General features: G+C 36.5%; 2 protein-coding genes and 1 long non-coding RNA gene across 8 annotated transcripts in view; 1 reads left to right on the forward strand and 2 right to left on the reverse strand.

Annotated features, from left to right (window-relative positions):
* The window catches only part of LOC127983562 (transcription factor HIVEP2), a 65,448-nt gene extending 59,979 nt beyond the window's left edge, over window positions 1-5,469 (forward strand). For all 3 annotated transcript variants that reach the window (XM_052585751.1, XM_052585749.1, XM_052585750.1), the window contains 4 exons: window positions 573-748; window positions 950-1,051; window positions 1,372-2,297; window positions 3,057-5,469. In XM_052585751.1, the coding sequence (XP_052441711.1) occupies window positions 573-748; window positions 950-1,051; window positions 1,372-2,297; window positions 3,057-3,821 (1,969 nt within the window). In that variant the 3' untranslated portion in view covers window positions 3,822-5,469. The remainder of the gene's footprint in view (window positions 1-572; window positions 749-949; window positions 1,052-1,371; window positions 2,298-3,056) is intronic.
* LOC127983563 (uncharacterized) lies at window positions 701-12,242 on the reverse strand. The gene is made up of 3 exons (XR_008160454.1): window positions 11,983-12,242; window positions 10,878-11,016; window positions 701-1,108 (listed from the first exon to the last, which is right to left on the reverse strand). It is a non-coding gene; the product is annotated as an uncharacterized LOC127983563 (long non-coding RNA).
* A 5,080-nt stretch (window positions 12,243-17,322) lies between these two features.
* The window catches only part of adgrg6 (adhesion G protein-coupled receptor G6), a 42,245-nt gene continuing 36,824 nt past the window's right edge, over window positions 17,323-22,743 (reverse strand). For 2 of the 4 annotated variants that reach the window (XM_052585691.1, XM_052585692.1), the window contains 2 exons: window positions 21,930-22,024; window positions 17,323-17,553 (listed from right to left, as the gene is read on the reverse strand). In XM_052585691.1, the coding sequence (XP_052441651.1) occupies window positions 17,464-17,553; window positions 21,930-22,024 (185 nt within the window). In that variant the 3' untranslated portion in view covers window positions 17,323-17,463. Of the gene's footprint in view, window positions 17,554-20,853; window positions 22,025-22,743 lie in introns of those variants that run through there. The other 2 variants (XM_052585694.1, XM_052585693.1) reach the window with 1 other exon arrangement.

A 22,743-nucleotide genomic window follows, 5' to 3' on the forward strand; every position in this document is an offset into this window, starting at 1 on the left:
ATGAACCAATATATTTGATCTCTTCCAATAATGTTAAAGGGTTAGTTCACCGAAAAAAGTCATTAATGACTCAACCTCATGTCCTTCCAAACCTGTAAGACCTCCGTTCATCTTCGGAACACAGTTTTAAGATACAGTATTTTAGATTTAGTCCGAGAGCTTTCTGTCCCTCAATTGAAATTGTGTATACGGTATACTGTCCATGTCCAGAAAGATAATAAAAACATCTTCAAAGTAGTCCATGTGACATCATAGAGTCAGTTCGAATTATTTGAAGCATTGAAAATACATTTTGGTTAAAAAAATAGCGAAAACTATGACTTTATTTTGCATTTTCTTCTCTTCCGGGTCTGTTGTGAGCGAGTTCAAAACACTGCATTTCAGTGATATCCGGTTTGCGAACGAATCACTCGATGTAACCAGATCTTCTTATACCAGTTCACCAAATCGAACTGAATCATTTGAAACGGTTCGCGTCTCCAATAAGCATTCCAATAAGAGTCATTCATGAAATAATTTTCATTTTTGGGTGAACTATCCCTTTAATAACCCTGGCTTTGTTTTTATTTCAGGTACAAATCCAATGAAGACTATGTTTATGTGCGTGGCCGAGGCCGGGGAAAGTACATCTGTGAAGAGTGTGGGATCCGCTGTAAAAAGCCAAGCATGCTGAAGAAACATATTCGCACACACACAGATGTCAGGCCATATGTCTGCAAGTTCTGCAACTTTGCTTTTAAAACAAAAGGTGGGTTTTCTCATACATTTCCAATAACCAATACATGCAAAAGCACACATAGCATTAAAAACAACATTATACAATTTGATGAAAAAACATGATTTATGTACTTTTTGTAGATTTTTGTTTGTACCACACTAAATAGCATATGATCTCTGTACTATTTAATGCCAATGCAAGTTATTCAAACTCTTTACAATCTGTTTTCAGGAAACCTTACGAAACACATGAAGTCAAAAGCTCACATGAAAAAGTGCTTAGAGCTTGGAGTGTCAGTGACATCGGTGGATGAGACGGAAGCAGAAGAACCAGGTATAATTCTGGATACATTTTATTCAGAGGAGCCAATATTGCATTATACGTTGGCACCTGGAAGAAGTACCAAAATTAGCCTAATTAAAAACAGAAACCTCCTACTGCCAATGAAAACAATATTTCTAAATAAAAAATATTTCCCCCCATTGTGATTGCATGTTCTATCAAAGGGAGACCAAGAAACCTAAAAACCTTTCTAGCTTTCCAACTGATAATTATGAATAAAATAAACAACTTGCAATTAAAACACCTCAAACTATGTTGATTAACCAGTGAAAGTCAACTGAGAAAATGTGTTTTTTTTTTTTTTTTTTCAGACACCACTGAGGAGGTCCAAAGAGCATCAGAAAAGATTGGCATGTCAGAGATTATGGCAGAGCACCAATTCTCTGATGCTGATGACTCGGAGGGTAATGAAGAGGATGGTGATGAAGTTGATGAAGATGAGGATGATGATGACGAGTATGATGGTGATTCAACGCCGAAGACACGGTCCCGAAGCACAAGTCCACAGCCATGTGCCATCCCCTCGCTCTCCATCACTGCAGTCGCCGCTTCACAAGAATCCACACCAGAGCTTCTGGCCTCTGTCTCCAAACAGCCTCTTTTCACTTATTTCACTAGTCTGCCCAGTATTCAGATCACCCAACTCATGGCACCCAGTGAGAAAGCTGGAGAGGCCCAGATGGCTGAATACCAGAAGCTCCTTCAAGGGGCTCTGGGTGAAGATCACAAAAACAGACTGGATGTGCCGAGCTCTATGGATGAAGACCTGGCTCTGTCTCCGGAACACAGCTCATCCTCCTTTGACTTCTCCTGCTCCCGTCTGTCTTCACCCGGCTGTGATTCCTCGCCACTGCGAGAAAGCTCACCTTCGTCTAGGCGATATCTGTCCCCTCGAAGGGACCTCTCCCCACGTGGTCGTTTGTCAGCAAGGCGAGAAGTGTCTCCGCTTAGGCATATCTCCCCCAGGCGGGATGTTTATAGAAGGGATCTGTCACCGAGGAGGGACCTTTCTCCAAGAGGACATCTCTCTCCTATCTCCCAGACAGGACGGCCAACATCCCCAGGAAGGGATCTCTCGGGCAGACTTTCTCCCAGAAGCCGTAGGGGCATGATCAGACCTGTGTCCCCCAGGAGGGGTCTCCATTATCAAAGCGGCCCATGGGCGCACAACCCCAGGCCACATGCAGAGATGATATCATTAAGCCTAAAGACTAAAAACCATGCAGAGCTGGAGCAAGTAAGTTATGTTTGCCTCATAAACAGTTTTATATCTCCAGTCCTTATGAACTTTTCTAAAACAAATCACAAGTAATATAGCTGTAAACAGTTCACTAGCTACGCAACCATATTAAGTCCATCTGAAAATAACACAGCCTGCATACTTTATATGTGTGCCAGGTTTGGCGAGTTAAAGGATGAAAAGTCATTGTTGTTCGAAGTGAAGAGTAATAATAATGATAATAACGCCAGCATAACGTATACAAATCTCAAGTATACAAGTTTGGACAAGTAAATTGTAGAGGTAGTCAGGTAATATCTCTAACAAACAAATTGCCATCATACAACAGAATGGAGAATTTCTATTTATATTGTATACTAGTTGATTAAGAACTCCCTGGAGAAAGTGGATAACTGCAGTGCCTTTACAGTGTATGCAGTATAGTAATTCATTTCAGTGCTGCCTGGCTTGTTACCAAAGAGCTAGGGGGATAATAAGATAAATGAGCAAGGTCTATTATGTAAGCTTGGCCCTTTTTACTGTTGTTTTTGTTCATTGCGGTCTTAAATTTTCCAAACTTTCCAAGAGGTCCAGTTTAAATAACTGTGAAACAAGCCCCAGATAAGCAGAATAACAGACAAGTATTTCAAGAATTCTTTGCTAATCTTATCACCTAAGGTGTATTTAGCTTCACAAGGATTTATTTAAACACTGCCTTTACGATTATCCAAAAAATATTCTATGATGTAAATTAACCATATCATTCCAACTGTTTAGGACCAGCGAAAAACATTGCATCTTCAAGGGGAGGCTCACAATGCAGATGCCCCCAGTGTCCACCAGGGATTATTTAGCCACCTTCCCCTGCACTCCCAGCAACAGATCCGCACTCCGTTCTCCATGATACCCATTGGCGGCATCCAGATGGTCCATTCTGTGCCCACTTCTGTCACTGGTCATGTCCACCCCACACGCCTTGCCCTGCAGAAGAGCACTTCGGAGGAGTCCAGCACCAGCGAGGTGTCCTTCCACCTTTCCGAGGGTAGAGGGCCCATCAGCAGAGGCCCAGAAGACTCACCCCTGTCCCATGAAAAATCCATGTCCCCCAAGGCTGCATCACCTTCCTTACATAAGTCACGAGAGGACAGCACCGACATGTCCGACAAGGAGAGCAAGCAGGAAGAGTGCATCCAAACTTGCACTAAGGCAATCGCCTCATTGTGCATCGCCTCCGAAGAAAATCCAGAAAAATCGACAGTTCCAATTGATCCTTACCATCAGCACACATTATCTCTTTCACCCGCAGCTCAGCAAGACTGTGCGTCGAGAGCGCAGCACTATTGCAGCTCAGAGATCAGTCACCCCCTACACTCCAGAGCAGAGAGCAGTGTGTCTGCCACATCAAAGACTCCCACAGCAAGCCATCCCACTCTCTACAACACAGAGACAGCAGAGCGAGTGTCTGGCCAACAAGGTCGTGGAGAGAGGCCAGCGACCATAAAGAAAGGCAAAGATTTAAAAGACGCTATTAACAACAGATGAACAAGGACGAAGGGAGAGTGGTAAATTACACTCACACATTTTATATTTACACATGTACATCCATGTACACAGAAAATCAAGTGAACTGATTCAGTGGTTTTAATGTACATGTATAGCATGCCTTTTATAACACGGTTTGCTATCTCAACTATAATTACTTTCTTATTTAAAGTTTTAAAGAATATACATATATATAAATATATATGTTAACTTATATATGAGCCTGACCAAAATTGCTTATGGACTTTGTCTGGTACTTTTAAAAAATGTACAGATGTGTGTGCCTTTTCTTTACTTTTTGCTTATATTCTTATAAGCATTAAACAGGAAGACATGTAAATATATATCGAGTTTTGTGTATCCCGCTTTGTTATAAATGCAATTTACCGTCTTTTTGGACACTTTCAGTCTGAATGATGTGAAGTATCAATACATGTAAGGTTGCACTAAAACATATTTTTATATGTGTGAAATTAAATGGCTTTTGTGTACAGCATCGATTCTATAATACTATTTATTGTATCATGTTTCATAAATTGTAAATTTTTCTTAATGTTGTGGATGCCTTTTCTATGTAAAGCATGGGTTTTGCTATTGCATAATTAGAGCAACAAATATGTACATGTAATATGGCTTTATATATTTAGAAGTATGTGTGCATATACTTCTCAGTAAACTCGCTTTATTTAGAATTCTATATAATTTAAGTAAATGTTTATATACCTAGTATACAGAAAAATTATATATCTGCACATGTTCTAGATTGACACCCACATACAGTATGGTAGTTGGTTCTAAGTGCTTGCCTTGTACCCTTCTCTTTCCTATTGGCTGGTAGGCTACACTAGTTGTGATTTCACTGTTCACATTTTAAAAACTGCTAAGCATTAAGTGAATCAAATTTCGCACTTCTGCATTTCATCCACCACTTATTGAGGTAGATGTGAAAGATATTTTGATCTTCTGTGAATTATGTTGCTTGAAGTACTTGACTTGTTGATGATTAGTATGGGGAACATTCCAAGAGATGTACATATCGGATGCCTATGGTTCTGTATACGCTTATAGCCATACATATTCACACATTGATGGAGTTCATAAAGGGCCACGTCATCAGCCCTTAAACACTTTTATAAATGTACATACAAAAACTCCAATACTGAGAACTCCTAAAATGCACCTTATGTTTTCTAAACTTTCCTAACAAATCCCAGATGATATCACTTTAAGAACTGGGATTGGAAATACAGATTTGTCTTTTCTTTTTTCTTTTTCTGGAATATGTTTTAAAGAGTTGAAGCAACCTAACTGAACTGGAGTATGGAGCCAGTGCACTTGTGTGTATATCTGTATTTTGTATTGTGTGTATATGATCTATGTAATTGACTCCTTTGACCTTTTTGTTGGTAGTCCCTGCTATCCACTTAACTGTATTAACATGTCTTTCAAACCTAAGGTATCAAAAGCACAAATCATTGTATTGAAACAAACAAAAAGAATAAAATACAAACATAATAAAGAAATAAAAAAAAGTGTAACTTTGTGATTTTCAGTGGAAAACCAATATGTACAATACCAGTTTTGACGAATCACAGCACAAGTGAAAAAAATACAGATTGCTGTCTTCAAATAAATACGACTATGGTAACTTTGCATGTCCATGGTGTCTTAATGATTCTCTAGATTTTCAGGAAACTGGCACAAAAAACGAATGCTCAGATTCTCTTTCAACTTATATAAAAAAAGGGATGAGGAAAGGAGAGGACCAAAAGAAGAATTTGAAAAGGATCAGATATACAATCAGATTAAATCTGTCAGTACACAAAGACATCTTGCATTGCTAATTTTAGTAGTTCTGCCTGACTGTACATGAAAACTGTATTACCACAATGTTAATACGCGTTGACACAAATGGGTTGATGTGACATAGTTTGTGCATCTACCAGTTAGTTCAACACATCAATCGTTTTTAAACAAGTCTTATCAGTCTTTAAAAATTATTTTTAAACTAAACAGTAATAAAAGGAGTTCTTCTAATAATCACTGATGTGAAGATCTGCACTCAAAATCATTTTTTTTAAAGACTGAATATAGTTTTAGTTTTAAAGGAAGGTTGATCTTGAACCTACAATATTTTCCTACCAATCTACACTCTTGGTACATAAAAATGTAATCATCATCTTATACAACATCAGAGCTGGCTAAAATAGCCACACATTTTGCACAAAACGTGTACATTTAACATTTCATTTAACATTAACTAAAATGGATGCTGAGCCTCTCTGATTAGAAATATATTGCTTCATCAGAAGCAGAGCTACAGATGTTGGGCGTGCTCCTGAAAAATTTTCATGTCTGGCAAACAGTTATTAAGGCCGTTTCTCAGCAGATTAACCTTTTACCACATCATCCAAAAACTGATCAAGTGCAGATATTACGGGGAGAAATTACATGTCAACAGAACAGTACTTCTGAAACAGCATTATCATTAACGTTACACAGGTTTTCCCTTGTTTACCATTCTTGATTATTCTCAAAATAAGATGTCATCCGTTCATCATTAACTATGTGGTGTGATATGACGTCGTATCCATTACTGTTTAACTTAAGCATGGATTTGCACTTCCTGAACAATGTCAGGAACTCTGTGAGTGTTTTAAGAAATGTGACATGGCCTCCTCCCTATTAATGAACCGTTTTCCACGCTTCCCTATATAGAATGATTGCACAATACAGTCTTATGCAACTAAATATTTTCACAGTGCAAGCAGAAACTTGATTGCTGTCATAAAAGGGAGTATAGCAGAATTCTATACAAGTGCACAGATACCACTGGCAATACCACGCACCCATAATAGCACTTTTAAATAGTTTCAACAAACAGCAGCAGCCTTGTTCAAACTGATTATAATTGACTGGTAGACTCGAGCTACAATAAATTGTGATCTATTTAACCAGAATGACATATTCTCCTCTGCTGTTTTATATCTAACCTGCTTCTATACAGATTGATTGTGAAGAAAATCATTGATTATTAGTATGTTATGTTTGCACATAGGTTGGGGGACCAACCCAAAGTGATGCCCCCTTCATGGGAACACACTATTCCTAACATTACATACTAGTAAAAAAATTTCCTTTCACCCCTCACCCGCTTTTTTTAAACTAAGGCAGTCTCTTGCCAAGAAGAAAAGAAAACCACAGCCCACATTTTCCATGTGTAGTCAATATTTCTACAGTTTTGTTCATGGGTGACATGCCTGTCCTGCTGGAAGTGACTGCATGTCATCTCTGATAGACCTTGAGAATAAAAAGATCATGTCTGGAGACAATTCTATAGAAACTTACTAGCAGGTCTCAAGCTAAATTTAGTTCATTTTCAAACTTCTCATATCGGCAATGTGTCCTAGCCACAAGCTGTAGTGTTACAGTGTTTGTAAAACAAAGTCTGCATCCTGGTCTTTTCTTTAAGACATGCTGCCATCTGTTGGTTTAGGACTGAAATGCCCCCCCATACATGAACAGTACAATGCAGAACAGACTATCTTTAATGTTTTAAAAATGCATAGCTCGTGCAATTCTTAACTTGTTAATGTTCATCAGATCTACTTATTTGTATATATACTTTTATTTAGAAAGGATGCTTAAAATTATATATATAAAAAAAAAAAAGATTTTATAATGTTACATTTTTTATTTCAAATAAATTAAGTTCTTTTGAATGCTGTATTCATTAAACAATTCTAAAAAAAAAATAGTATCACAGTTTCCACAAACATTTTAAGCAGCACAACGCTGATAACAATAAGAAATGTCTTTGAACACAAATTAGCATATTAGAATGATTTCTGAAGGACCGTGTTACACTGAAGACTGGAGTAATGCTAAAAAATATAGCTATGAATTACAGAAATAAATGTAATTTTAAAACATACAACCATTTATATTGTAATAATATTTCACAATATTACACTTTTTACTGTAGTTTTGATCAAGTACTGTAAATTACACAGATAACCTTCTAACTTGGTACATTACAAAATACAAATTCTAACTTGTGTCTATGATTGCTATCAGTGGTCATTAAGGCACATACTGTACCTGTAAATAAGACGTAGTAAACACTAAAGGAGTGGATCATTAGGTGATGTGGTTCACCATACTTGGCTGGGCCTTTTTGTATATTGAGAAAGCCAACATATATGGCTTGGCTGGAACCTCTGAGTCATAATAAGAACCAGATGTAAAGGAGACAGCGACGGTCTCAAAGTCAGACTTATAGCACTGTTTATGTTCTGTTCCCTCCAGCATTATCTTGGGCTGAAGGGCTTCTGTAAACCTTTCCAAAATCAATTTATAGGCAAAGATTTTTTCTCTCTCTCTCTTATCATGAAAGTACTTCCTCTGAGATTTTCTTGCTGTGTTAACTAATTGCTTCTTTGCTGACATGTATCATGTGTTCAGCTGATGGAATGTTACTGTCATATAGTGCAAGATGACTTTGTAGCCTCTTTGCTTGTAAGTCAATGAATATCAGTACTGTCAGCTCTATTATCCATAGGAGATAAGAGCAGGGTGGGGTGAAAGACAAATTCATTGGAACATTTCCATTGCCATTCCAGTGGGAAAAGTTCCTTCAGATTATTGAAATGTTCTTTACACTAAGAAAAAAAAAATTTAAGAACCGTTAACAGAAAGGTTATTCAGGCCACTCAAAATGGATCTTCTATTGCACTGCTTCAAACCCTGATTGGTTTGTGGTTTCAACTCATTGCAGACTTAAGGCTCGTTCACACCAAGAACGATAACTATAAAGATAACTATAAAGATAACGATATTAGCGTCCACAACAGCGAACGATATTGTCTGTGTATTCTAAGCGGACGCGCGTCTGCTGCTTTAAATTCTCGAGCTCATTACAGCAGGATTGATTCTGATTGGTTGGCAATGTTTTATCGTTCATCGGGGGAAAAAATCGTTCTGAAAGTGATTCCAACGATACCGTTTCTCTGTGCCTTTATCGTTATAGTTGTGGTGTGGACTCTGCTATTCTTTTAATATTGAGAACGATTTTTAGAACTATATTTTTATCGTTATCTTTATAGTTATTGTGCTTGGTGTGAACGGGCCTTTAGTCTAATGGCATTCTGAATGGTGTATGAAGTGTGGCAGTCTCCTGAGAAAATAAAGTGAAAAAGTTTGATAAAAAAAAATAACAGCAGAAGGAAGGATGAGACCGAGGAAAGCTGCTCTCTAGTCAGGGGAGTTTAAACTGCGATCACTGCTGCCACTTTTAAAAGTGATTCATTTGGAAACACTTGGGGAAAGAACAACATCGGTTTTGCTTTGGTGGCTTGTGGAAAAGCTGTAGGCGTGCAGGTACATACAGAGAGGTTACTTTCCATCCATAGACTAGGGCCAAGGAGACAGCAGGAGTCCGGCCAAGCGCAGGAGAACCATAAATGCAGAACTCTAAATCATTCCAGCGATGGCCTCAAAGGCGTCATGTTTTCGAAGGGCAGGAGCCAGGAGAGGATGTTTAGCTGTGCCTAATCTTCCCCTGGAGGTTTGCCTTTGATCGTATATTGTATATTATGGACATATGATTCCACACCCGAGTGGAATAGAGACGTGTGATGTACGGTGGCAGGGAGGAAGTGATCAGGAAGGCAGGCGGGCAGTAGAATAGTAGGGGTAGATGCGAGCCCAGCAAGACCTGTATGGCATATGGTGAAAAATCTGTTCTTCTCTGTTATTAAGTGGCTCTCAGGCTGCCTTGAGCCAAGGTATACCCAGTAAGCCATGGCAGACACAGAGTACTGTTCTTGCAGAGCTGACGCATTTTGCTCCAGTTGAGCACTGTAGGGTTGCCCACCCTCTGATAGTCTATTATAATTAGAACGCTTTGTCGTCATCTTGCTGTACACTGATGATCTCATAAAATGCGAACTGCCAACTGCACTTTTTTAGCACAGTGTAAAAATATTTAGCATGCTGTTTACAGTAAACTGTATGTACACAGTACTGTGCAAAACCATATTAGATGTTCTTTTTCAAATACCGTAATAATTATGTGAGGATTTTGTATGAACGGGAGTTAAAACTATTTTTTGTTAAGTTTGTCTGTGTCTGTGTTTGTGTTTTAAGCAACACACACATACTGTATATATATATATATATATATATATATATATATATATATATATATATATATATATATATACACACAAAGAAAAAATCTAGAGGGTTAAGTCATTAGACCAAATTTGCATTTGTAACCACTACTTCCAATGTTTCCCCTCAGAGAAATTGGCCAATAACTCTTAAAGAGCCCAATTATCTAAATATAGCCTCAAAATCTTTTCGGTATTTCAAGTTGCAGTTGACCAACGTGTGTTTTTCTGGTTGCGTAATTACTGTGATTCAGCCCAAAAATAACATAATTATCTTCTGCCTAACCTTTAATTAGTGTTGTTGTCTTATCTCATTTGTATGCTCCATAAGAGGATTTACCAGAACGACTAAAATGCTGATGTACAGATTGTCACATTTGACAAATGAAAGCATCCATGAACTCATTAGCAGCTTGAGTGGATAGATGCAGAGGGATGTATACAGGTGCTATTTTCATTTCACTATAAATATCATTGCGGTCAGCAGATGTTGCATTGCTTCAGTCCATAAGAAGTTAAAAGACAGTCTCAAAGACAGTTTTTAAAATTAAAATAACTCCAACTGGATTCGTCTGAAAGAATAAAGTCATATACACCTAGGATGCCTCCGGGGTGAGTAAAACACAGCCTAATTTTCATTTCTGGGTGAACTAACCCTTTAATAGCCTCTGATTATCACTCACTTTCATTGTACAAAAAAAGTGTAAATAAAATCTCTTTTTGAGGTCAGTGAAAGAAAGTCACATTTTTGAGAACTTCTAAAGATGATTAAAAATATTCATTTTAGGGTGAGCTCTCTCGAAGTTTTGGTTAAAAGTCCAACAAATTATCGGCCCCAGGGCCGTAGTGAACCTTCAAGAAGTTCTTAGTGTAAAATCGGTACCTGACAAACTCTCATGCTTTTCCAGGATCAAAATGATGGCTGACAATCTCTCAAAAGCAACTTCCTATTGAAGTCACCACCTCTCCATTAGTGCTGTCTGGAACCGTCACCCAACAGGCCTTGTGGAACTGCATTCACTCTGTAATCAAAGGTAAAATGTGTGGTTTTCAGTAAGAAAGTGTCTCAGACTGAAAAAATAAAAATGACACCAAGCTTATTTTATTCTATGCATCCGGCTCCCAGGTTTCCAGCTGGGATAATCAGCAATAAATCACATTTAATTTCCCTGAGAATGTGTGTCCAAGCCCAACGCTAGAACATGAGACAGGATGTGGTAGACCTGTGTTAGCAGCACTTTCAGTAAGACTACCATGTGCTCATACATTATGTTTCACTTTGGAAAGAAAGCTTTAGCACTTCCTGACCTGTGACAAGCTGATTTAAGATGATTTTGGCATTTATTTACAGTACATTGTTTCTGACAAAACAGTATATAAAAAAATTATGATTCTTTAAAAACGTTTGTAATTATTTACAAGTTCGGAATTGAAATCTAGAAATCCAGCACAAATAATCTAATCCCAGGAAATTACAACAGATTTGCGCTGTATTTGTAATGTAATATAGCTTATTTTACAAAAGTAATACAGTTAATGTAAAGCATTATGTACAGTTGGCCAGTCATTATCAGAGCTTTTAACTTAAACTACATTGTTGCTATACATGTATACAAATTAATTAAAGAATGTCTTTAAATCAGTAATTAAAGCACACTAATGCCTGAAGATAAATATAACATTATATTATATGTGTGTGTAATATGATGTAAGACAGAAAGTCAATGAAGATCTTAATAATTATCTGGTTCATGACAGCAGTTGATGGGACAGCATGTTCTAATCTAAAGTATAACATAAACATAAGTTGAAGTACAGTTACCACGGTAAATGTACATATTTACCTACATGGTTTATGCCCAATGCGGTTTAAATTCATGTGGGCATTAACCAGACCTGCTTTTATGTAAGACTGGGCTTTCCAAACAGTTTAGGTAAAACATTGAAACGCTGACTCTGAAATGCTGCTTTGCGCGGGAATAGCTCACCTTACTTCTTTAAACAGGGAAAAACTCTAGACAACTCTTTTATCCATTGTGCTGACCAACAGGCGAAATCTTTTTTACTAATTTTCGTTTGATTAAGACACCTACCTATCAGAAACTGTACGCCTAGTAACAAGCTTGTAGTTTGAACGCTTCATCTAAACCCACATCTGAACACTAGGCGGAGTCATAGAGTACCTTTTTTTTCTGATAAACCTGGTCAATCGCGCATTGTAGGAAGTGATTATTTTTTATAATTATTTTAAAACGGTATGTATCTGTATACGCATGCAAGATTTATGAAACTGAAATGAATTCATTTCAATACACCAAAACATTTCTTAAAAAATATAATTTAATTGTGTGTGCGTGTGTTAATGTTAAAGATAATATGTAGCATAATTGTGCATGTCATGTGTCGACATACCCAAGTGACGATTTACAAAGATAAAGAATGGAAATTAAGAGTCCTCAGCAGGTAATGTGGTCGAATCCTTCAAAAAAAAAAAAAAAAAAAAAAAAAAAAAAAATATATATATATATATATATATATATATATATATATATATATATATATATATATATATATATATATATATATATATTAGAGGCTTAAAAGGGAAGTGCAGGGTCAGTGAAAAAAAAAGGGGAGTGTGTAAAACACTGCACCTGTGCATATGAAGGTATGGTTTTCAGGAGCAAAAGTATTTCAAGAGATAGTCTAGCTTAACCATTGTCTTCTCTCAATAATATTTTACTTTTAATGCATTTTTCTGGCTCTAGGATGGATAATCATGAACAGATTGTTACAGGCTTGGTTTGCAAGCTAATAATAATTATGTTGAAAAGTTTATAAAGCCTTCTTCTCATATAGAGGTTAGTGTTCTGTGAAAACAGAAAAGTTATTGATTTACCGATTGATTTAGTCAGCGATTCTGCATGCCATTTGACACCTTGAGCAGTTAGCCAAAGTTTCACTGTTTTATTAGTTTAATAAACACTGACTCAGCACATGTAGGCTACATTGCTACGAAAGATAAATCAGTTATTTTATTAATCAAATAAAAACATTAATGTTAAAGCGTTAATGTAATGTGATATGAAATGCGATAAGAGCAACAAAGACTAGCACAAAGAATTTTCCTCCTCTGCCAGAGATCAAGCCTGTAATATTGACTTGAATAAACTTCACATTAAAGTATCAGTTGAACTTGCATATGGGGCTGTGTCCCATAGTTCACAGTTCAATTTAAGCATGAGCATTTTTTTCAGACAGTCTGTCAAACTGTTCATTATGTCTCTCCCACAGCTGCAGGAAGAAGCTGTTTGGAGCTCTGAAGTTCTCCTTCACCTCACCTCACAGATCTAATTGCTGTAGCCAGGGGCTCTGTGACCAAATATGTTGTTTTGTGTTGTGCCCAGCCTTTAATTATCTATCCTGAATGCAAAACTAAGCCTAATCTGGACTAATGAGAAGTCAAAAAGTGAGCTAAATAGAAGTACGGGTGGGAAAAAATAACCCAACCCCTGTGGTGCTGCATAGAATACATCACTTTGCCCCCCTTGTGATTAAATGACAGGCCCCATTGAGGACCATTCTCAACAACTTTCACGCCACATTTCATATCTCTTCGCCTGTTTGTGCAGTGGAGCTCATGCCACACACATTTTCACCAAATTTGGCATGATTATGGAAGGAATTGCCAAAAAATGAGACCAAGAACTGTTTCTGAACTGCAGAAAATGTTTAACCAGTTAGAGGAACCCTCCACAGTTAAAGAGTCTGGCACACAGATGCTTATATTGAGATGCTTCAATTGGCTTTTTATTGTTTTAATTAAGATTGAGGTTTACCACAATGGGCTTCCCTTGGTTTGGGAAAAAGACCTGGTCTGTCTAGGTTTTCTACTTTGAAAAAGATGGGTTTCCTCTCCAAGCTGTAGTTTTGACTTTGTTCTTCAAGCCTCCATTCCTAACATAGCATCAGGAAGGAAAAAACAAGAGTGTGCAAAAATTCCCAAGAGATGCCAGCTCACCCATCAAGTGGAACTCAATCCATCCGTTTATAATCTTTGATGCACCTTTGATCATGTTGGAAACACTTGATGGAAACAGTGTCGTATCTTATTTCATAAATGTTTCCAATGGATTTAGATCATCTATCAAAACAAAAAGTACATTCTGTCCCTTTTTCTCTCTCCTACTGATGCTCACATACAATGAGTCTCGTCAAACACCTGTCCTTAGCATTGTGAAGAACAACTTGGCAGGCTGATTCAAAGAGGGAGATGGGGGAGGAGGGTGTGGTAGGCTGGAGGTGTTTAGAGAGTGGCAGAAGTTTCTGAGAAACTCCACAACCTGCTCTCTCTCCCCTCACAGTTTTCTTCTCTTCCTGTGGATAGACATCCAGGAGACAGGCTTGCCAATTAATGTTCTGAGCATCTTTGGAGAGAAGAATTATGGATTTTTCCTTCTTATTCTTAATAAGTGTGGTTGTTTTCATATTGGGACAACAAGGTAAATGACAATCATCTGCTTATGTATTATTTTGGCTTTCTGTTAAATTCTTGTACTACTACGTGAATATTTTCCTATCTGAAAAACTGTTAATCTAGTTTGCATAAGATTTTATCTAGCAACAGCCAACTTTGTATGTAATGTGAACTGTATTTTCAAACCAGATATATATTCTTGTAATTTAAAGTGATAAACAATTTACTGTTAATGCTTAAAGGAAAACATTTGCTCACCCTCTCATTGATCCATGCTTGTATGGCTTTCTTTTTTGTTTCACAGAAGACATAAAATTCGTACATAAAAACATAAAGACATAAAAAGTTTGGAGTAAATTTTGACAAATACTTTTGACACTAAATATTTTATTTGATTGTGACTGGTGAAAAAAATACATAACAGATTTCAATCAAAAATTAGAGTTAAATATTTTTGGATAGATTTCTACAGCATGATCAGTTTGTTTTCAGTTTGTCACAATATCCAGCTAGTTGTACAATAGCAGACTGAACTGTTGAATTAGGGTTAAATGTGGCGTAAAATGCTGCTTAAGCCATTTGAGCATGTAAGTGGGTAAACTCCCCATGTGTAGGCCATCTACCACTTCAATGGACCACAGAACATGTAACTTCTTTCATGGTGGTGCAACAGCAGTGACAGTTGCCTCAGAATGGTCTAGATTTTGTTCTGTGGGTGTGCTTAATTTTAATAGCATTCTGAGATCATAGACAGAGCAAGCTGTCTCTGTAAACAGTTCAACTATAATATGATCATTGCTTTGTTTTACAAGGGAAATGTTCTTGAACCAATTGACATCATTGCAAGTTGGCTCAAAAATTTTAACATAACATAGAAAGGTTTGTTGTTGAGCTCTTGAGTTTCAGCATTGGATGTAAAGGTATGCAATGCAAAACACTTTCAAATATTAGGCTAGGATAATAATTATAAACTGTATAGGAAAGTATTGTTATTGCAGTTCATTGCTGGGAATACAGTCCCATTTTTCTCAGTAGATTCAAGTTTCAAGGCCAGTCTCCTACAGGACAGAAATTATCACAGCTTTGAATTTTTAATAACGGCAGTCACACTTGGGATTAGTAAAGGTTTACATCTACTTTCTAACATGTTAAAGCTAACAACAGGAATCCTGTTGCTGTTTCTCCGAATGAGATGGTCTGGTTCACTGTTGGTGGTTATGATCTTACATAATCCCTTGCTTGTCTTTTACAATTCTATGCTGATCCACCTTGGCATTCCTCTCTTTCTTCAGGGCATGGGTCACAAAATTACATTTTTCTTGGGAAAACAAAATGTCTCGAGAGGTGCTACAGAACTCACCAGTATCGTACCAGTATCGAATTAGTGAAGTCTAGCCTGATAAAATACAGGGATGAAGAAAACGTTTCCTGATTGTCCTTCCCATGATTTTGGGTATGGTATAAAGTCTGTTGTATGTGAATAATGTCAGGCATTTTAATAATACATTCCAATGGATTTGTAACAAATTCCACAGCACAGCTTTTCTCTGTGATTAATTATTCTGACCTGATATTAGAAAACTAACCCCAGTGCTTCACTGCGTAACCTCTACTGATGCCTTCAGGATGTGGATGTCAACTGATTTCCAGCCAAGTCAGACCAATTGTTATGTATTCCACAGCGAACTTCTATGGTTAGACCCCCATAGCCTTGTTATAGTGATGGATCACTGTGATCACTCCCAGATCACTTTCCACCGGACCCTAGCATGCAATTTCATCCTTTTCTATAAAGCCTTACAGCCTCAGGCCCTGTTTGCTTGACTGAGCACCTAAGAAGTCATTCCGGTTACTGGGGTCCTGCTAGTACCCCTCTTCCATGTATCCTGAACAAAACTCAGAGACCTCTTGCAGTCTTAGTTCATTGCTCCATAAAATAATTAAGCATCATTCATTGGTAATGGAAATTATCCTGATGTAAATACCATCATACTTGTTATTTTGTCTTTCTTTTCCTTTGAGATCTGTTTGTCTGTTAAAGAGTTACCATGTTGCAAATAAGCGTGAGATCTGTTTTTGATTCTACATTTAAAACCCCAACCATCGGAAGCTGTAGTGGTGGTTTGCTTTGTAGCATCTACACATGCTGCTGGAATCCTAGAGGCATAAAATGTGGTTGGCCACGTATTTGCTGTCTTCTTTAAACATGATCCACATGGCTTTTTATTCACCACAACCTCAATGAAGCTCAACCAGTTTAGTTTTTCTTCATTTTTATTCTTTTTTCAATGCAATTTTATCATTATTAATGCTGTTATACTGCAATTCACTTCTGAACTGATAACCTATGAGATCAAAGCTACATGAAAACAGGATTTGTATGGGAATCTTCAGGATTAAAACAAAGCGGTCTTCGAAGACACAACAGTGCTGAATTGTTTAGACAGCAGCAACATCTTAGACATGTTATGTCTCACATCATCAAGTGAAGACTAATATTTTGAGGATTTGTTTCAGGTGTAACACATCAAAGCAAAAAGTCTTAAGCTTAGGCTGAAAATGGGGATCAGTGAATTGTTGTAATTAAGCTTTTTGAAGGCTTCATTGATAGTGTTAACCCATTTGTTTTTACTGGAATTTCAAGATTAGTATTTGATCAAAAATATACTATTTTTTTTACAAATATAATTCAAATTGGAAATAGATTTATATTTTAAAATTTAATTTATTCTTGTGATGGAAAATCTGATTTTTTCAGCGGGAGTTATTCCAGTTTTCAGGGTCATGTGATCCAACAAAAATCTTTATTATATATTGATTAGGTGCACAAAAACATTTCTTATTACCAATAGAGTTTTAGGATTCTTTAATGAATAGAACAGAAATAGAAAGACACAAATATATATTTCTTGGAAACCATAATCTTTTGTAACATTGTCTTGTCCTTGTTCCTTTTGTTACTTGTTGTTTAAAGTTCTTCTCTTTGTATCTGTCAGTCCCAGGGTCCCATGCGAACAAAAGTCCATCTGTGAATGCTACTCCACACACTCGCCGTCGTGAAAGACGCTGCTCCTGTGAAAACCTGAAGGACAAAGAATGTGTGTACTTTTGCCACATAGGAATCGTATGGGTTGATACGCCAAGGTACATCAGACACATTGATTTGTGTATGTCTTTGAACAGCACTTTGGTAAAGAGAGAGTTGAGATCTATTGAGGACTGATGCTGGTAACCTGTGCACTCTGCAAGCACGTGTCTGGTTGTATTTAAGTGTGTGGTCTCATTAATGTGGCCCACGCAAGGAGACCTGAGGACAGGCAGACTGCCTTTGGTGAAAAACAACCCAGAAACCAAAGATTGAGAGTCTGGCTCTTGGGAAGTGAAACAAGTGTGAAGTCTTTTATATTTGAAACAAACAGGAATCTACACACCCGGTCAAAATGCAAATTTAAAGAAGCACAAGGCTTTCGGTTCTGATCATGAATTTCTAAAGAGTTCTACATTGTGCATAAAACATACATTTATATGGGCTACATGTATTTGGTGCAGAACTTTTTCTAGATTAGTTATTTTTTTTATTAAATTTGATTATTAAATCCATATAAAAAATTGAAAGGTTTGTTTAAATATCCACCGTTCTCTCTCAGTCAGGTCATTCCCTATGGTGTGGGTTCACTCCAAATGCGTCTGAGACGAGATGTGGAACGATGCCAGTGCACAGACAAGAGAGATAAAAATTGTGTGCAGTTTTGCTCTTACTCTGATCTCCAGCAAGAGTGAGTGTCATTATTAATTTCACTGTATTTGACACACATTGTGGCAGTTGTATTGTATTTTACTGATACACTACTTGGTATTTTTGCAGAGATGAAAATGCCTCGGTCAGAAGGTACCATTCCAGAAACTACAAAGAACGATACAAGTCTAAATTCCCATGGAGACTGAGGAATCACAAACCAATGCAAACAACCTGAGAGAAATGAAAAAAAAAAAAAGCTATGTAGTAACATACTGTATATTATTACTATTTGGGCAGCAAGCCTGGCCATAGGTCTGAACATGTGTGCTGTGAATGGTTTACGAAGTACAGTATTAGACATAATTTCTATTACTTTGGCTTGTCATGAAATGCTAGCATCTCAATAGTGACAGTTTAGGAGTGATACTTATATTATCTAACTGTAAGTATTTTGTAGAATACTGTAAAACCGTACTGCTTATTGATGTGTAATATATATTTGATGATTCCAATTTTCCTCATAGTGAGTACATTTGGATATTTAATGAGAACTATAGCATCTTATGGTCACTTTAATGTTTGACATTATACACATAAATTGGCCTTTGGTAAAGATTTTTTTTTGTTTAGAAAGAAGATATTGTCAAAAAAACGATTGTAGATTGAGTTTTATTTTTAGCCTTAGAATAATAATAAATATAATAACAATAAATGCATCTCCACTGCTCAGACAATTGGAACAATTTCTAATCTAATAAATGAACTGAATATTTATTATAATGTGAAAAGGCAAATAATAAAATAAACCAAAACCTAGTCATCTGTGAACATTTTTCCCCCCATATAATGGAATATGGCTGAAGTATATAATCATGGTTTGGTATCGACTTTCTTTGTAAATAGTTCCAGCTTGCAATAATTGGAAAAATTGCTTAATGTACATACAATGAGAGTAAGGTTAAATATGCACAGAAAAAGTGAAAGTTAATCAAAATAAATAAATAAATAAATAACTTCAGTGTGGTATAGTGTGAGAGAAACCGATAAAACTGTCATTGTGCCCAGAGATCAAACAGGAGTCTCATCATGGGAGATGGTAATGGCAAAGCTAAATGTTTCCACAGTGCTAGAGGCTAGCAATTTTCTGAATAGCTCCACTCACTCTTTCTTTTGCTGCTGTTGTTTTCCATGAGGTGATATGTAAAGCCTTTCTGGTGTAAACCAATATTGTTGGTTTTTGGAGTGATACATTTTGGAGCATCAACCATGCAGTTAAGGTGAATAGTAGTGGGCCTACATCTTTATATAAGGCTGGCTATTTATCTCCATTCATTTTTGGCATCATCAGGAATGCTGGTTTACCTCACAGGAAGCCTTTCACAAGAAACTTCTGGAAGGAATTTGTGGTGCTCTCATTTACTACCGGGACAAAGGAACAAACACTCTCTATTCCTGTCCCCCCTGTTTCAGTCAGACGCATCGAGCCAGCCACTAACCACATTGTTAGGTTCTGGGAAACACCCTGAAAAAACCCAACAAATGATTAAAAGTCAGCTAAAAACAGATCATTAAGATTATCAAGGTATGGGTGCATCACATACTGTACCCAAATCTTAAAGGGATAGTTTACCCCATATTCTGTCATTAATTACTCACCCTCGTGTCGTTCCAAATCCATAAGACCTTAGTTCAGAACACAAATTACGTTATTTATGATGAAATCCGAGAGAAAGGTAGTAAGAATATCAATAAAATAGAATATTGTGACATCAGTGATTCAACCATCATTTTATAAAGCTACGAGAATATTTTTTATGTGCAAAGAAAACAAAAATATGTGCTGTGCATCTGGGTTTTATGTCAAAACGCTGGATCCTGCGTCCACAGCAGCACATGTATATGTGTCGTGTTGAATAAAGTAAGTTTTGTTTTCTTTGTGTACAAAAAAGTATTCTCGTAGCTTCATAAAATTGACCACTGATGTCAAATGGACTATGTCCTTACTACTTTGATGGCTTTGAATGTAGTTGCTTGGCTTTCTATGTAGGGTCAGAAAGCTCTTGGATTTCATCAAAAAATAAAAATTATAATTTGTGTTAAGAAGCTGAATGGAGGTCTTTGGTTCAACTATTCCTTTAATATTTCAGATGGGCCACCTTTTCAATATTGTTTGGGAAGTTAACTATGTGAACATAGAACAAACAGGAAACATGATATTGTTTTGACAGAAATCTAGATCTCCAAGATTTAGGCTTCTAAAAGCCCGACAAACACAGAATGGTCCCCTGACATTACTATTTGTTTCCCACTTGATTACTTTTATTTATTTATTTGTGAATCAAATAATAATGTTCTATGCAACCATAAAGTATCATTCCAAGAACAATGCAGTAAATAACTTAAATATAACATACAGAACATTCTCTAAAAAAAAGAAGAGGAAAAAAAATTACGTTCAGAGAACATTTAGAAATAACAGATTCATAACTTAATGGGAATGTTAGTGGTAAAGCTTTCAGTTTTGGTAGAACATAATTAGCTTGTTGGGTGTAATACAGACTCAAAATTTGTAAGGCATCCTTATATCAGATTTTTTTCTTAAACAGAAAATGTTTACTATTCAGACAAATAAGAATGGCAAGATCTGTTTTAAGTGCATTTAATATGCAGGATGTCACATTTTCATAAAGCATCCATAACCGCTATACAATGATGATCTACACTGATGACCAGAGCAAACTGAGAAGCCCTCGGTAAGCATTCCCTCTCCTGACATTTTCTTCAATGAAGCAAAGAAATCTCTTAAAAGCATTTCAAATAAATACCAAGTCAAAACAGTCATTAAACTACAGCAAGGAAGATCTGAATGTGTTAGATTTGGTGTATACTGTAGCTGTTGTTTTCCTTTCTATCGTCAAATAGCAAAGGACTGATCTCGATGTCCTGTCCTTCTATTAGAGCAGTTTTATGAAACTGCATGCACTGAAACACTTGAACAATGAACACATTGTAAAAAAAAAAAAAAAAAACTAACATTTTCTGTAACAAGTTAATCAGTAGTAGATCATGTGACTAAAACTAAAATAGAGAGCATTTAAACAGAAGTATTAAAGGTTCACTAATTTACATTGAAAATAAACGTAAGGTAAAGAAAGCTAAATCAAGGTGAAATTCACAAGTATGAAAATTCAAGCTCCAACCGTACTTGTTCTTTCAGTCCCGAAGTGAGAAACTAACTAGTACTCCTCATGTTTGCCAGTCAGTCTTTGGATGTACCGTAAATTGGTCCCATTTTTTTTTTTCTGCTGCAGCAAGCCTTTATGCATTTATATATACAAAAACAAAAACCAAAGTAATGTGCAAAAAAGTATGCAAAACCGAAATTAGAAAAAGCACAAATAGTAAAATATATTATAAATATTTACAGATCACATAGTCAGTATAAGCTGAATATCACAGTATGTCAAATCCACACTTTCATAGCTTGCCCTCTCTACAGGGTTATGCGTTTCTCTACTCCAGTCGGGGAGGGTGGAAGGGCTTGAAGGGTTATTAACTCAATATGTAGCATAGTCTTTACACACAAGGTAAGTCTGTGGGGCAGAACAGGGCTCTGTCTCAGCCTCCTCTCACTAGAATTTAGTGCTGTTGCTAAAGCTGTCTGACATCATAATGTTTTTGTAGAAGTTGTCTGAGCGCACGGAGCAGTAACCCTTTACCTTGTCCAGGACCTGGTGGACAGGGAGGATGGACGAGGAAGCCTCTCCGTCGGAAGGGTTGCATTTGGGACTGCTCTGATTGGAGAAACTTTTACCTGCAAATATGCCACAGAGGTTGATTGAAGGACTGAGGGAATATACTTAGAAGTATTGATGTCAAAGTATCTATACACTTGCATACAAGGTGATGATGACAAATGGCACCCAATTTTAAACTATTTTTTTAGGCTGCTTCACAAGAAACAGGACTGTTTTGTCAATGCTTTGATAGTTTGATCATATTAGTTTCCAATCCATTCAACTATATAAGGGGTGAGTCATTATTTGTTCATGCCATTCTGTTGAATTTCCATGCCTTTGTGCATTCTTAGGCAAAACATTCCAATGCACACATGCACCTTCAGTCCCTTTCTATAGCACTATTTTATTTATTGCTTTTTAATGTGCAATAAATTTAACACAGTATGATGCTCTATTATGAGGTTTCAGAAAGCTGCTAAACAGTAGAATACCACAAAAAAATGGGAGAACACTTGGCATTTCAACCCAGACTTATACTCCCACGTTCCATGCTATAAAATTCATTATTTGATGACGAGGTCATTTACATAGCTAATTTTTTTTTATATATATTCTTTCACAATACACGTATTGTGTAAAATCAGTCAAATGAAGTCAAAAATGTATAAATAAATGAATGAAGTCAAAAATTAATTAATAAATAAAAATCAATTCATAATAAAACAGTAAAAAAAGTAAAAAATTATGCATTATTTAAATTAATTAAATGTCTTTATTAAATGGAAAAACAGGA

Source organism: Carassius gibelio, chromosome B20 (genome assembly GCF_023724105.1).
Source record: "Carassius gibelio isolate Cgi1373 ecotype wild population from Czech Republic chromosome B20, carGib1.2-hapl.c, whole genome shotgun sequence".
NCBI classification, from domain to species: Eukaryota; Metazoa; Chordata; class Actinopteri; order Cypriniformes; family Cyprinidae; genus Carassius; species Carassius gibelio.